At 39.7% G+C, this 13,951-nt stretch overlaps 1 protein-coding gene across 7 annotated transcripts in view; it reads left to right on the top strand.

Moving 5' to 3' along the window:
* LOC121729504 (protein ECT2) overlaps positions 1 to 13,951 on the top strand; it is a 40,800-nt gene that overhangs the window by 18,611 nt on the left and 8,238 nt on the right. For 5 of the 7 annotated variants that reach the window (XM_042118027.1, XM_042118028.1, XM_042118030.1 and 2 more), the window contains 13 exons: positions 4,441 to 4,576; positions 4,775 to 4,987; positions 5,108 to 5,251; positions 6,632 to 8,137; positions 8,580 to 8,711; positions 8,912 to 9,155; positions 9,239 to 9,354; positions 9,440 to 9,567; positions 10,036 to 10,206; positions 10,664 to 10,779; positions 11,049 to 11,209; positions 11,948 to 12,088; positions 12,308 to 12,437. In XM_042118027.1, coding sequence (XP_041973961.1) covers positions 4,441 to 4,576; positions 4,775 to 4,987; positions 5,108 to 5,251; positions 6,632 to 8,137; positions 8,580 to 8,711; positions 8,912 to 9,155; positions 9,239 to 9,354; positions 9,440 to 9,567; positions 10,036 to 10,206; positions 10,664 to 10,779; positions 11,049 to 11,209; positions 11,948 to 12,088; positions 12,308 to 12,437 — 3,338 coding nt within the window. The remainder of the gene's footprint in view (positions 1 to 4,440; positions 4,577 to 4,774; positions 4,988 to 5,107; positions 5,252 to 6,631; positions 8,138 to 8,579; positions 8,712 to 8,911; positions 9,156 to 9,238; positions 9,355 to 9,439; positions 9,568 to 10,035; positions 10,207 to 10,663; positions 10,780 to 11,048; positions 11,210 to 11,947; positions 12,089 to 12,307; positions 12,438 to 13,951) is intronic. The other 2 variants (XM_042118032.1, XM_042118033.1) reach the window with 1 other exon arrangement.

The raw sequence follows: 13,951 nt of genomic DNA on the forward strand, positions 1-13,951 counted from the left end.
ACTACTGGAATCCTATATTGCGCGTGGCCCGACACACACTTGGCCGGTTTTGTTACTAATTGTGACTGAAATAACTCAATGTTTTTACTGGTTACTATAACTCTACAGATACTTATCTCTGTTTAATTTTGTATGAGACATAGGTACCTATTACATAAATGATGATAATTGAGATCAATAAGCCAATAATATAATACAATCATATTTTTTTTGGGGTTAGATACGTTCACTCTTTTATTTTGGTCTTTGTGTCCCGGTTTTATTTGCCTGAAATGGAATTTTAAAACTTGTAATCAACCTACTTCCCGGTCCGTATTAAGCTAAATATTTTTCAGGTCGCTCTCAATTTCAGAATCCAGATGATACTGCTCATTGTGTATAATTCCATCGTTTTATAATAGTTGCAATCAGATTATTCAGAACCTTTGTAATTGATTTTGATACGTCACGGAAAAACCTTACAAACTGTATCCAGATCCAGATCATAAGCCCAATAAACAGTATTATCAACGTGTCTCTTGACTTCGAATATGGTGTTATCGAATTATTAAAACAAGTGGTATTTTTTCGTAATTTATTTAAAGGAAATTTGTGTCATTGTCCGTTTTTTTTTCGTACCCCTAACATTATCAGGGCTATTTATTTTCTATTTGTCTATAAATAAATACAATTTGTCTAATCAGCCTTTGATGTAACAATTATGTTCAATATTATAATTTGTACAAAATTTATGATATCCAAGTCATTGTACGTTGCATTTTATTAGTTCTCCTAGGATACATAATAATGGACATTAAAACTCGTATATTATGCTGAGGAATTCGTAGGTGCACGCTTCTCTATCGTGAGTTCTCTATCCGTATAGTATAATAGTAGCCGCCATAACATTTTATTGCGAATTTGAATCGATCGCATATTGAAGTCGGCACAAGTATTCTAACTGTGAATTGCTTTTACCCATTATCTGTTATTGTGTAGACCTTGATCCGACACGATTTTAACAATCCAAACGCAAGGTTTATTATTTCAATTTTAATTGAATTATTGTATATTACACTTTTCATTCGTAACACCTATCGGTCATGACCGCTACTTACCAATCCATACTAATTACTTAATATTATAAATGCGAAAGTATGTCTGTCTGTCTGTCCGGAAAGGACATAGGATATTTTTATCCCGGAAAAATGTACGGTTCCCGGCGCGATAAACGAATTTTGGCGCAACGGAGTTCATCATCTAGTCTAATCTAATATAAAAATAAGTCGGGTTTTCCTTCCTGAGTCCTGACGCTATAACTCCAGAACCGATTTCCACGGTTTTGCATTCGTTGAAAAGGTCTCGGGCTCCGTGAGGTCTAAAAAAAAAAATCAGAAAAAAACTTCAAGAGAAAAGCAAGAAAACAGAAAAAACCATTTTATGGTAAAACAACGTTTGCCGGGACAGCTAGTTTGATATATTTGGTCTTGTGATACTTATTGAAGTATTACAAAAGTAACAAACCAGATTATATCAAATTATTATTGACATTATAATTGTTGTTCTTTTCTGTCGTATTCTTTTTGGACCTCAGAGTATATTCCTACTTTTGTATTGGGTCCTAGATTAATTAGAGCATCATCAGATCAGATCAAGATCATAAACGGTGTCAGTTCCCCATATTTAGAAATTTAAAATTTTATATGTACTTACATTTGAAGGAATTGAAAATAGTTTTACTATCATTTGGTGACTTGATGCAATTTTATAGCTGTTGGCTTTTGCATACCTCTGATAACGATTGACGTCTTTACCTCTTGAATAACGACATTGTTATGTTCTTGACCCGATCATAAAAAACTGATACCCATCTTGATCTTCTATATTCAAAATATATTGTTACGAATAAAATATCTCGATGCATAGATTTTGGTTTTAAAAAATATTGAATTGAGAAATATTTGAAGTCTGAAACACTTCAGATTTGTAATTTTGTATTTATTAGTAATATTACCAATATAATGATTGTTGACGAATATTGTTTTAGGTAGAAAACGTAAAATACCTTGTAGTCTTCGATCACTAATATCTTTATATTGTGTTCTCAGAAACCAAACGGCCACAGACTAATTATTCATTGAGTGAATAATCTTTATTTTATCTGTATGATTGCTAGCATTCCGTATTTCAGGAATTCGGAATGTAATTCGTCAGTACTATTTCTATCGGGATAAGCCGTGTGACGTCACGGCCGCTCCGCGCACGCCGCGCGCCGCTCCGCGCACGTCACGGCGCCGCTCGACTAATTCAACGTCAATTTAAAAGTTCAATCCACATAGCTCTCGATATTAACATTGATTTAACCTATTAAATCTAATTTATGCCTTTCGCGAATACCATCCCAATAGGAGCTATTAGCTAATGTATCAAGAACAATGAAATATTAAGGTCACAAGTCATCACAATGTTAAATATTATACTTTACATGTATTTTGAAAAGCAAATTAGAGCTATTGTTTACTTTCTTATTAAAATCGTGCAAATTACTTTCAAAACTCGTAGTACGTAATACGAAATGAACTTTACACACGTCTTATTATAACCGAAACGTTTCTTCCGGTTCGTTTTGTCTAGTCCCGTAGTCGGGACGGAAGTTGTCTTTCCCGGACATTGTCGCATGGGGTCGCTATTTTGGAACCGTTATAACATATATTCCAGTTGAGCTATTTTTGTTAACCAGCAAAGGTTAGTTAGAGAATGTTCCATTATTTAACAATTTAAGGAAAAGGTTTAAATCGGAGTATTTTTCCGACCCGCACACGCAGGTTGGTAGGTTTTTGACAATGGTTTTATCGAATTTAGATGACATTGGACGAAAATAGCGTAATCATTAATATCTCCTAATTGTTTAGCAGAGCGTTAGTCTGTCTCTTTCCTTAATGGTGTGAAAATAAAGATCTCTACCATGTAACAGTAAACTTTAATAGACTTGAAGCAGATTGGCAGTCTTTATAGTATTTCCTGAGCCAACCCAAGAAGTACCCGTATCCACAAAATATATGAACCATAAAACTATATTATTTCCTGCTGGTTTTTAGGGTTCCGTACCTCAAAAGGAAAAAAACGGAACCCTTATAGGATCACTTTGTTGTCCGTCTGTCCGTCCGTCCGTCTGTCAAGACCCTTTTTCTCAGGAACGCGTGGAGGTATGAAGCTGAAATTTATATCAATTACTCAGGTCTACTGTCCCTTGAAGCTGTGAAAAAATCAAACTTCTAAGCCAACGCAATCAAAAGATACAGCCGTTTATGCCGCAAATTTTCGACACTTGCAAGGGAATCAAAACCTACAGGGTGCTTCCCGTGAACTCAGAATCTTGAAATTTGGTACGAAGCAACGTCTTATAGCATAGATAAAGGAAAAATTACGAAAACCATAAATTTTTAGTTACATCACATAATATATTTTTTTTTTAATAATTTTAAACTTACTACCCATTTCCTCATAAACGCGTAGAGGTATTAAATTGAAATTCATACCAAATACTCAGGTCTATAATACCTTTAAGCTGTAACAAAATCAAACTTCTATGTCAACGCAATCAAAAGAAACAGCAATTTAAGATCTTTGTCTTAAATTTATGCTCCTCCATCTTTCCCCATTGTAATGTTATGAATTTCATTTTGCAATAAAAATACCATAGTTATGACTCGATTGTCGTAATGAACGAACTTTGTAAACCTTGCAGGTTTGTACGGAACCCTCGGTGCGCGAGTCCGACTCGCACTTGGCCGGTTTTTTTTATCAAACCACAATATCCCGACAAGCTTATCTTGTTTTACTCTTAGGGTTATATTGCAAATGTAGAGCAAGTGCTCTACATTCCTTGTTAGACGACAACCTTGCTAGTTGACTTTTTTTTTTATGAAAAAAGGAGGCAAACGAGCAAACGGGTCACCTGATGGAAAGCAACTACCGTTGCCCATGGACACTCGCAGCATCAGGAGAGCTGCAGGTGCGTTGCCGGCCTTTTAAGAGGGAATAGGATAATAGGGGAGGGTAGGGATGGGAAGGGCAGGGAATAGGGGATGGTAAGGAAGGGAATAGTGTAGGGGATTGGGCCTCCGGTAAACTCACTCACGCAAGCGCTGTTTCACGCCGGTTTTCTGTGAGAACGTGGTATTTCTCCGGTCGAGCCGGCCCATTCGTGCCGAAGCATGGCTCTCCCACGTATTTATTCTCCCTGCCTGCTTTATTTTGACGCCATTCAAATTCAAACGATTTAGGGCTCCCTCACAAAACTGCGAATTCGCATCGCATCGCAATGTCATTTTTATTATGAATTTTGTCGCAGATATTTGCAATGCGATGCGAATTCGCAGTTATGTATGGGAACTGGGAGCCCTTAGATACGTATTGTACGACAACGCACCAATGTGACTGATCGTCTCTTGTGTGCAGGGTGCTGGGCCCGACGGCGGTGCTGCAGCTGTCGGCGCGCGAGGAGCCGCCGCCCGCCAACGCGCGCCCGCTGTACTCGCTCGCCATGCGCGGCGCCGTCATATGTTTCTCCGGATTCCGGAAAAAGGATGAGCTGGTGAGAGAACTTTGATGCATAAAAATGGATACAAGTATTACTTATTGGCTGGAGAAATAAAGATTATGTGGGTAGTTTTACTTTTTAGTAATGTAACCCTGTGAAAGAGTCGCGTGTACACTCTCGTTTGTATAACTGATACTTTTAAGTTATCATCCTTACATTTATTTATCTTCTAATGCAAGACAATATCCTCAGACGTACCTGATAACCCTCATACACTACATGGGCGGGTCAATCCGCAAAGACATGTCGAGCAAGGTGACGCACCTGATCGCGGCGGCGGCGACGGGCGACAAGTACCGGTACGCGTCGGGCTTCGGCCTGCCCGTGCTGCAGCGCTCGTGGGTAGACTGCTGTTGGGAGCGCCGCGACGACCCCGCCTGCATCGCCACAGATGCCGCCTTCATTGTGAGTCAACTGTCGTGATGTTATTTACCATCGTCTAGAAGAAATCAGAAGAAAGTAAAAATATATCGCAAAGGAGATTTTTACATAAGTCAATCTCTACATAGTTGTCTATGATTGCAGAAAGAGCACAAGCTGAAGGTGTTCGCGGGGGCGCGAGTATGTTTCGTCGGGTTCGCGGAGGACGAGACGCAGCACATGGCCGAGGTGCTGAGCGGCAACGGCGGCGCCGCCTGCACGCTCGACGACCCCGACTGCACGCACGTCGTAAGTACTGCCCCCCACGCTACCGTCTACGTATACGATATGCCCACTACGTATACTATAAACCCACTGTTATATCGGGTTAACTTACGAACGTGTCTTGAGGATTTACACGCGCTCCTAAGACGCTCATATGATCGCTTAAAGGATCAATTACATTCATTCGATGTACAGAGTAAAATTTAGGTGCGTAATATTTAAAAGGAATTGCACGACTCATACGGCAATTTTAGCTGTGTTAAATTTTGGCAGCGGCTGCTTTAAATTCTCGTTAAATCCTTTAGTACAACGGATGCGTGTAATTGATGCTTTATTTGCTCATATTTTAAGTAAACCACAACATAATAATGTGAGCCGTTTATATTTACAATGTTAGTGTTCGCAGAGCGTTTACCTCCAAATACTTGACATGCCGACTTATTAATACATAGTGGCACATTAGGTACTAATTTTAGTGTAACGAAAACAGCATGCACGTTTCACGTAGTTAGTACTGCTGGTTCACGATGTATCGTTTTACCTGTTGTAGCTTGGCACTTTAGATTTTACTTTCGTTCCACGTTATTTTACGACCTGCATACTGTTTAGCAATCATCTCAATGTCAAGCGTGTGTGTATTACAATTCACACGCAAACAAAAAACATTAACCACACCGCGGCACCGGTAGCAGCCGAATTCAATGTCGACGTGTTGCATAATTTAGAAACTTTATTTTGTTATTATCGATCGTAGACGCCATGTTAGCGATGACGTTAAAAAACCATTACCATTTTTGTAGATGGCACCTAGGCTAGGGGCTCTGTAGCATTTATATTTATCAATCCGAAGTAGGTCATCCTGTATAAACAATGGGCTGCACCGCCACCCCTCCCGCACCACGTAAAGTCAACCCATTGTCTGTTCCATCTCACCACGGCTTCTCATCACATGCTGGCAACACATTGCTTTCGTGTGCTATTTGTGTGCTAATTTACTTCTGAACGCATATGTCGAGTGTAATATTTAAATTAAAACTTTAATAATAAAATTACGCAGGAATGGTTAAACGAAATAAGTCCTGTTATCAAATTTAGAAGTTAGAAAAAATCAGAAGTGAATCGGAAAAGCTTTTGTACGTTCATCTCTGTTTCACCGTCCATTCCATGGATTTACAGTAAAAAGTAATCGATTCGATCGCACTATGTTTTTTTATTAATTGTTTCGTTTTGATTACCTGTGCAAAGAGTACTATCAGTACTCGCTTTTCTCCAACTTCAGCACTCGTTAATTTGTAAAATTCGTCGCTTCTGTGTCTAACCGTAGGGTAAGAAGGATATCTATAAGCATGTATGTACTGGAATGGCTTCATTATCATTGCGTGGTGTGTTTCACACATGTTTCAGGTAATGGCCAATGGGGAGACTTTCGGTCGTTCGCTTATCCTATCGCCCCACCCGAACTCCTCCAACAGCTCGCTAAAGCCCCCCCGAACCTCCCCCAACCGCTCGCAGAGCACCCCCAAAGCGTCCCTGTACCGTCGCCTGTCCGCCCGCCTGTCGGGCCGCCGCGCTAGCCCCGCCGCCGCGCACGCGCCCGACCAACGAGACGAGAGTCTCTTGCGCTCCAGAAACAGTATTAGAAGTAGCCTAAGCCCAAAAAAACCACCCGCTCAGCCTGATATCAGTATTACTAGTGTAGGAGACCAGTGTTCCGGCGACCGCGGGCGGAGTCATCCCGAAACGGGAAAGCCCCGGTCGACCGACAAAGAAAACAAATACGCGTCACAGATTATTCACGACACCGGGAGAGTTAATGCCAAAGAGAAGCGTGAGGTGTTTAGAAATAAGTCGATTAACGTTTTTAATTTAGTCGATTGCCTGACGGAGTCGGGATCCCTGCACTCGTCGCTCACCAAAAGCTTATGCGACTTGGATACGAAAAATGATGCCAGTTTTCTAGCTACTCTGTCAAAGGAAAACAAGGATTTCCAACAGTCGACTACTACGATTTCGTCGGGAAAGAAAAGGAGCAGAAATTCAACCGACTCCAATTTTCAAGTCGGTCTAGTCGACGGCAACAACGTGTCCCCCGACAAGTCCGAGGACAGCAATTGGAAATCTATAAAGAGATTAAAAATTAAGGATTCGTTTAAGTTCAAAAATAGGCCGACGATTTTTAAAAAAACGAAAAAGGAGTCCGTCTCTAAAACGTCGGGAGACATCTCCGTCGAGCCGGTGAGCCCCGATGAAGTCAAACCGACCGACCCCGCCGGGGAATTCGTCGCCTCCACCTCCTCGCCCATCAGGGAGGACGACAACACCTCAATTTCCTCCATGAACATGAGCAAACAGTCAGGATTTTTTGATATCTCCTTTTCCTCGATAAGAAGCTCTAAAACGTCAAAATCCGCATCCAAGCTCAGGCGGAGCGTAAAATCGTTTACCGCCTCGTTTAGAAGCGAAAGAAAGAAAAAATACGAAAAACGGGCCGAACGCAACACGGTAGACGTCGACCCGCGCCATCTCCCGCCCGACCTCACCAACGTCTCGACGCCGAAGAGGGACGTCGATGGAATGAATCTGGACATATCTCCGGTCCAAGTAGACACCGTGGACAGCACGGAAATGAGAACTCCCATCAAAAACGACACCGACGTCGACGAGCTGGACGACTCAACCGTGTTTAAAACTCCTCAATACGTGTGGCTGCGCGCGCACCGCTACTCGATAAGCGGCAGCGGCGACTTGCGAGCGAGCGCGTTCCCGTGTCTCCCCGCCCCCCGCCCCGTCCCTCTCCCGTCACCCGCGTCGCGCGACGCACCGCCAGCCTTCGTCGCGCCCGCCTCCGTCTCGACGACCCCCACCCGAGACGCTCGCGCCATTTTGCAATGCCATGGACTATCGCTGCCGGTACTAACATCATTTAATTACATATTGTACTACTAAATATCAATTTGTCTTGCCCATATGCTACACAATATATCACTTTTTCCCGTCTAGGAGCTCACCATGAGATTACATGGTAGACCTAGTCCAAAATTGTAATATTATATTATTTTTTTAATAACCCAGGTTGTCGAAATTATAAACAGTACGATTACTGTCATTTCTGTTCACGTGCCACTACCATGTAAACTTATGACGCTACAATACAATAAGAAATTAAATTATTATTATTATTAATATGTAATGACATCATAATATTTGCATGCTTAGAAGAATTGTAGGCGCTTATACGAGTAGGTATGCACATTGGAGGTAATTTATTATGTCAACGTTTAACTCTCTTACATTTGAAAATAAAGACAAAGATTGTTTTACTCCTTCCTAAAATCGATATGCCCAATTACAGGTGGTCGACGAACACAATACGATCATAGCGCCGGACTGTGCGCCCTCCGTTCACGTTGTAAAAGCAGAATGGTTTTGGGCGTCCATACAAAATGAGGAAGCACAAGATGAAAGGGAATATCTTTTTAAAGATGTGAGTACATTTTTATTTAATATTTACATTTAACTGCCAAATTGAATAGTATATGTTTTACTTTATTGGTTAAATAGAGAAAAAATATTAATAAATCAATGTTACTGCCTTGTATAAGTTGAACGCTATGAACCACTTCTCAAGGTTCGAGAAAAAGCATAATACAATAGAATGGTGTTATATTCGTTTTGACACCGCAGTACCTGGAAGAGATATCGCGGCGGTCGTCGGTGGGCGGCGCGGGCGGGGCGGCAACAGCGACGGTACCTGAAGAGAGTGCGTGCACGCCCTCGCAGCTACAGCGACTGCGCAAACGCAAGCTGCGCGGCGGCGACGCGGCGCTGCACAAGCGGCGCTCGTCCGTCGGTGACGCCGTGCTGCTGTCCATCTCCGGCAACTTGCTCGACTGCACGCCCTCGCCCGATGGCAAGCAGTTGCTAGAAGGTATAAAATAAATATAGTAGTATAAATATTATACAGTAATTTAACTATGACTTGTTGTAATAAGGTTGTTATATTTATTTTAGAATCAGAGGTACCTGACAATGTAGTGAGGAAGTTGATGTCTCCCCGTCAACAAGTGTTTATGGAACTGCTTCAAACCGAGTCAAACTATGTTGGTATATTACAAACGATAGTCAATGTGAGTATAGCTACCTTTTTATGTTGTTTTAAATTCTATGTTAGAGATAGTCTAATTTTTAATTTATTTATCTTTTCAATTTTAGATGTTCAAACAACCGTTAGAGGTAATGGTGGAAGAAGACAGTACAAATGGAAAAAATCAAGCCTTGCTCAACAATACAGAACTCAAAATTATATTTGGAAATTTACCGCCTATATACGAATTGCACCAGTAAGTACTCTTACAACTTGCAAGTGTCACGTTTTTGCATTAGATCTTAAGCTCTTGTTTAGTTATATATTACAAACTACACAGACAAACCTCCTTGAAATGTAGGTCCTGTAGCATGAAGCACACTCACTATGCAAGGTCTCGTTTCAATTAAGCATTAGCACTTTTCGGCATTGTACGCCACTGAGTCGCATGATGCTCTGCAATTGGAAAACCGGGAGTAGGACATATAAAAAATGTAGGGACTTGCACAATGTAAAGTAATCTTACCTCCATACTCAGAGATATTTAATTATGATTAACCTTCGATTTGATGAAAAGTTTGACAGATAATGTATGGGGCTTATTTAAAAATTTTGAATTAATTGTATTCCACTCTGAGTGCGGCAGTTAATATAGATCGTGCATAAAATATTTGTAAACATACACCCAGTCACATGTCTTTATTAGTAATTGTTTTTGTTTTAGACGTATGCTGGAGGAGCTGCACTACGCGCAGGCGCACTGGAGCGAGGAGGTGGGGATCGGGCGGTTGGTGCTCAAGTACACGCCCGACATGGTCAAGGCCTACCCGCCCTTTGTCAACTTCTTCGAGAACACCAAGGAAATGCTGCAACAGTGCGACCGTGAGAACCCAAGGTAATGACCACTTTATTTATTTTTTATTTGTTTTTGTAGATGAAGCGTATAAAAATAGAAAGACCAAAACAGTAACTTTTCAAATGGTTTTTATAATTATTTTTTACATTTATTGTGTACTAGATGACGCCAGCACCTCCGTTGCGCCAAAACTCGTTTATCACGCGGAAACCGGACATTTTTTCGGGACAAAAAGTATCCTATGTCCTTTCCCGGGACTCCGAGTATCTGCATGCAAATTTCAGCAAAATCGGTTTAGCGGTTTGGGCGTGAAGAGGCAACAGACAGATTGACAGACAGACAGACACACTTTCGCATTTATAATATGTATTGGATACTTATACAATTTTATGTGTCAAAAAATTATTCGCACCATCGAACATAATTATTATAAACTCCATTTTTGGATGTCGGCTAAAAAGTAAAAATGCCTATTCATATACCGTTTTTGTTGTAGATTTCATGCATTCCTAAAAGTCTGTCAAACTAGACCAGAATGTGGAAGACAGAGCTTACAGGAATTATTAATAAGACCAGTGCAGCGACTACCCAGTATAAGTTTACTATTGGAAGGTGAGTTTATTGGCCAAATATATTTTTTCCTAACTATGTATTGAAGTCTTTATTAACTATAACATTGTTGTAACACATTAAGTTTAATATTAAATAAAGATTATTACATTGTTATAGTAACGTCTAAAGTGCAAATGGCAAATGGCAAATCGGGGCACAAATCTTCATAAAATGTCAAAATTTGTACTAAAGTGTATGTGTGTCCAGTCTCCTAATTTTTATTATAGCAGTAGAATTAATTGAATATATAACAATTATTTTTATCGTAGATATTCTAAAGCACACGCACAAGAGCAACCCCGACCATGCGGCGCTGGTGTCGGCGCTGGCGGGGCTGCGCGAGGTCATGTCGCACATCAACGAGGACAAGCGCAAGACCGAGGGCCAGCTGCAGATGTTCGACATATACAACGACATCGACCAGTGCCCGGTGAGTACGCACACAGACGTATACGTGCACCGTCCAATACGTACGCACACACGCGTGTACGTGAATAGACATTAGACACGTCATACGTGTGGTATACACGTACGTACGCACAGTCTACCATATAAAATATACTCACATGCCACACAATATAAAAAAAATATTTTTTGGCGTTGTCTGGTTGCATTTTGTATTTTTTTTTTCAATAGAAACTAGATACTTATTAATGTTACACATCAGATTGCTCAAGAAAAACCTGATTAATTATAGAAGCAAAAACCTAAAAATTAATATTTTTTTATTCAACAAATTTCAGCCTACCTTCCGATTCAAAAATCTTTAGGTAAAGCTGAATCGTATACATATTTATGATAGTATATCTATTAAAACAGCTCTTCCGTTTTCGTTCGTCTTTTCTGATTTTAAAAGTAAACACATGAGGTTGTCATATTTAATTAAAGAATAGATGCTTCTTATAGTTCGACGGATGTAAACAAATATTCATTCATTTTTAACTCAACCGCACGATTAGGAGTAAAATGCGTAATATTTTTTTCCTCTATATTTATAACGATAGTGGGAAGCGGGGCGTGACGTCATCACTAAATGATGCATTGTACGAAGCCAAATCTTATGTAAATCAACAGTAAAAAAAACAGGAGAGTTCATTGAGAACTATTTAAATTATTGGAACATCATTTCAAAATGCGTATTTTTAATTTTAAAATAATTTGTCTACAGGCACACCTCGTGTCATCGCATCGTTCCTTCGTGTCGAGGTGTGAGGTGGTGGAACTGTCCAAAGAGTTGTCCGGCCGAGGAGATCATCTCGTGCTTTTTCTCTTCACCGACACAATGGAAGTTTGCAAGAAGAGGTCGAAAGTAAGTTGCGCATTTTTTTGTCTAAATAGTACAGCGCATTATAAATTTACTAGCTGTCCCGGTGAACTTCGTGTCACTTAAAAACCTTCCCTGGACTTCTACGAATATTTTAAGACCAAAATCAGCCCAATCCGTTCAGCCATTTTCGAGTTTTAGCGCGACTAACACGTTTGAAAATCCATTTTCCATTCCAAATATATTAATTAATTTTATTTGCAGGCGTTTAACAGTAAGAGTCCAACAAACGGTACGGGCACGATGCGTATAGGGTCAAGTAAACCCTACAGACACATATCCCTGATGCCGCTCAGCACAGTCAAGAGAGTAGTCGACATTAGAGAGGCGGAAGGTAACATCGTTGTTCAGATTTAAATTTAATATTAACTAATTATTTAGGGTCAATTTCTACTTTATACTAGCGCAGAGACGAAGCGCATCGAAGCGAATAATCAAAACTGAATAAACCAAATTTAACCTTAACTCTAAACTATTTAATTACTTCTGAGAATTTAAAAAGGCGCGCGCATTGGTGCGCACTCGCGCGATTTCGCTTGACCAACGCTTCTTAATGCGCGCGCATTCTCGCGCATCCATGCGCCCACAAGCGAATTTACGCGTCATCACTTTTTGGCGCAGTTTGGCGAATTCGCGCGCACTCGTTAGACTTGTTGCGAATTTGACGCTTCGACTCTGCGTTAGTATAAATTGACCCTAAGGTGCTCCCTCACCGCGAGCATTCACGTGTAATGTAACATTAAAGATTCGACTTAGAGCTACTATGGGGGTATTACATTATCCATACTAATATTATAAATGCGAAAGTATCTCTGTCTGTCTGTCTCGCTTTCACGCCAAAACTACTGAACCGATTGCAATGAAATTTTGTACACAGTTATTCTAGAGTCTGAAAAAGGACATAGGCTACATTTTGATGTGAGAAAATATCTTATTTCCATGAAAATATCGAATAAAATGGCCAGCGCTCACCCCGGGGGTCCTGGGTTCGAGTCCCTCAGGCGGAACAAAAAGTTTTAAATGTTCCTGGGTCTTGGATGTGTATTAAAATAAAATTTCAAAAGTCTTAAATATATTTTATGTATAATATTATAAAAAATCCAGGAATATATCGATGCAATGAACATTTTAGTTCTAATACGATTCAACAGATGGCGTTTTATTTTTTACTTCATTGTAATATAGAACTAATCATACTTATTAGTTATTATGTTTTTGTTTATAGTTTTTAATACGTTAGAATATTATGTTTAATAATATTATCACTTGGTATAATAATAATCAATCTATCTTATCTTATAGAACTCCTACTGCATTTCTAATATATGTGACAAGTTGACGACAGAAGGCGCTCTATAATAAAGGAGTTCAAGTGTACCGTGTTGGCCTATATTCCATCCAGAAAATATATCAATGCAATCAACATTTTAATTCTAATATATGAAAACAGATGGCGTTTTATCTTTTACTTAAATATATTTTATGTATAATATTATAAAAAATCCAGAAATATATCGATGCAATGAACATTTTAGTTCTAATACGATTCAACAGATGGCGTTTTATTTTTTACTTCATTGTAACATAGACCTAATCATACTTATTAGTTACTAGCTGTTGCCCGCGACTTCGTCCGCGTGGACTTCAGTTTATAAAGCGCGATGTCAACAAAATTGGTGTCAAAAGCTTTTATAAAAAAACCCTGGTACCCTTTAAATCAATACAGCTGTGCAGTGTGCACACAATAAGTATTTCTTTTTTTTATATTAAACTTTATATTTTATTCCAAATTTTAAAGCTTATTTAGCCCCCAATTACACAACTTTACCCATAAACTATTTATCATTG

This window comes from Aricia agestis, chromosome 8, assembly GCF_905147365.1.
Source record: "Aricia agestis chromosome 8, ilAriAges1.1, whole genome shotgun sequence".
Classification (NCBI taxonomy): domain Eukaryota; kingdom Metazoa; phylum Arthropoda; class Insecta; order Lepidoptera; family Lycaenidae; genus Aricia; species Aricia agestis.